Source organism: Merops nubicus, unplaced genomic scaffold (genome assembly GCF_000691845.1).
Source record: "Merops nubicus isolate BGI_N331 unplaced genomic scaffold, ASM69184v1 scaffold8990, whole genome shotgun sequence".
NCBI classification, from domain to species: domain Eukaryota; kingdom Metazoa; phylum Chordata; class Aves; order Coraciiformes; family Meropidae; genus Merops; species Merops nubicus.
In genome coordinates this window covers 21,108-22,179 of record NW_008582140.1, presented here as the reverse complement: position 1 = coordinate 22,179, position 1,072 = coordinate 21,108, and the positions used below count along the sequence as shown (strand labels likewise).

General features: G+C 45.7%; 1 protein-coding gene across 2 annotated transcripts in view; it reads left to right on the top strand.

The window, feature by feature from the left end:
• The first annotated feature begins 1,019 nt into the window (after positions 1-1,019).
• The window catches only part of STON1 (stonin 1), an 11,988-nt gene continuing 11,935 nt past the window's right edge, over positions 1,020-1,072 (top strand). The window contains exon 1 of one of the 2 annotated variants that reach the window (XM_008936691.1): positions 1,020-1,071. In XM_008936691.1, coding sequence (XP_008934939.1) covers positions 1,020-1,071 — 52 coding nt within the window. The other variant, XM_008936683.1, reaches the window with a different exon arrangement.

The following is a 1,072-nucleotide window of genomic DNA, read 5'->3' as shown; positions in this document are numbered from 1 at the left end:
GCATTTTATCTCCAGTGGATGCTTGTAGTCTACCCTTCAACACGCATGTATCACTTACCCTTAGGACTGACTTTCTTGTTCTGAAGTCTAATGTTTCCCCCTCACAATATGTTCAGCCTCTAAGAGTGTAATTCAGGGTTGGTGGAACTCCTGTGAAGGGATTTCTGCTCTGGTCTGGAAGGCATCTGGGACCTGTCTACACATGGTGCTCCTGCAGGAGGCACCTCAGGTAGTAGCATGAATCGGGTGATGAGTTGGAGGCCAGTTTTGGTGGCCACTACACACTCTCCACTGCCTCTCAGCTGGGGATGCTCATGTCCTGTTGCCTGTGTCCATTGCAGGAGTAGAACATCTGCCTTGGAGAGACCCCGGGAACTGGCTGCTTGTTGCATATGTTATCTTGGTGAGGTGTTTTTGCCCTGATGGCTGTAGTATGTGTACTTTTGCCATCAGCACTGATTTGCTGCAGCTTTTCAACAACAACAAAAACCCCCTCTCACCCTCCTAATTTTGTTTTTGGAAACAGCTGCACCATTCTTAGTAAAATGCTGTTTTGTTTAATGGGGGAAGGAGGGGAAACCTCACCTGGAGCAGATGCTTGGTATGGAGAATCTCTGTCCATATTCCAAGCTACACATAAGCTGTGTAGTAGAAAGTGTTACACCGTGGTCCTGTACTGCTGTGGGACTTTCTGCTCTCTCTGATCTAATGGCTGCATACGTCAGATGCTCTGAGCAGCCCATGAAGCTTGGATCTCCCTTCAATCCCCAACGCAGGGGAGCAGCAGGGATTCTCAGGCAGTTTATCTATTTCTACACATCTCAGATTATACATCTCAACCACAAAACAAAGTGGATTTATGAGCTGTGTGCAAATTTTGAGCTTTGTGTGTTTTGAATTTTATTAATATTCGGTTTGTTTTATCCTTCAGGACAATTTATTTCTGTTCATGTCTGTTCTTTCTTTCTAGATGATTTGTGGGTGATACCTGTGGAAGTGCCTCAAGTTTCTCCTGCAAGATGTGTTCCACAAATCCAGCAAATTGGGTCACCTTTGATGACGAGCCGCTCTT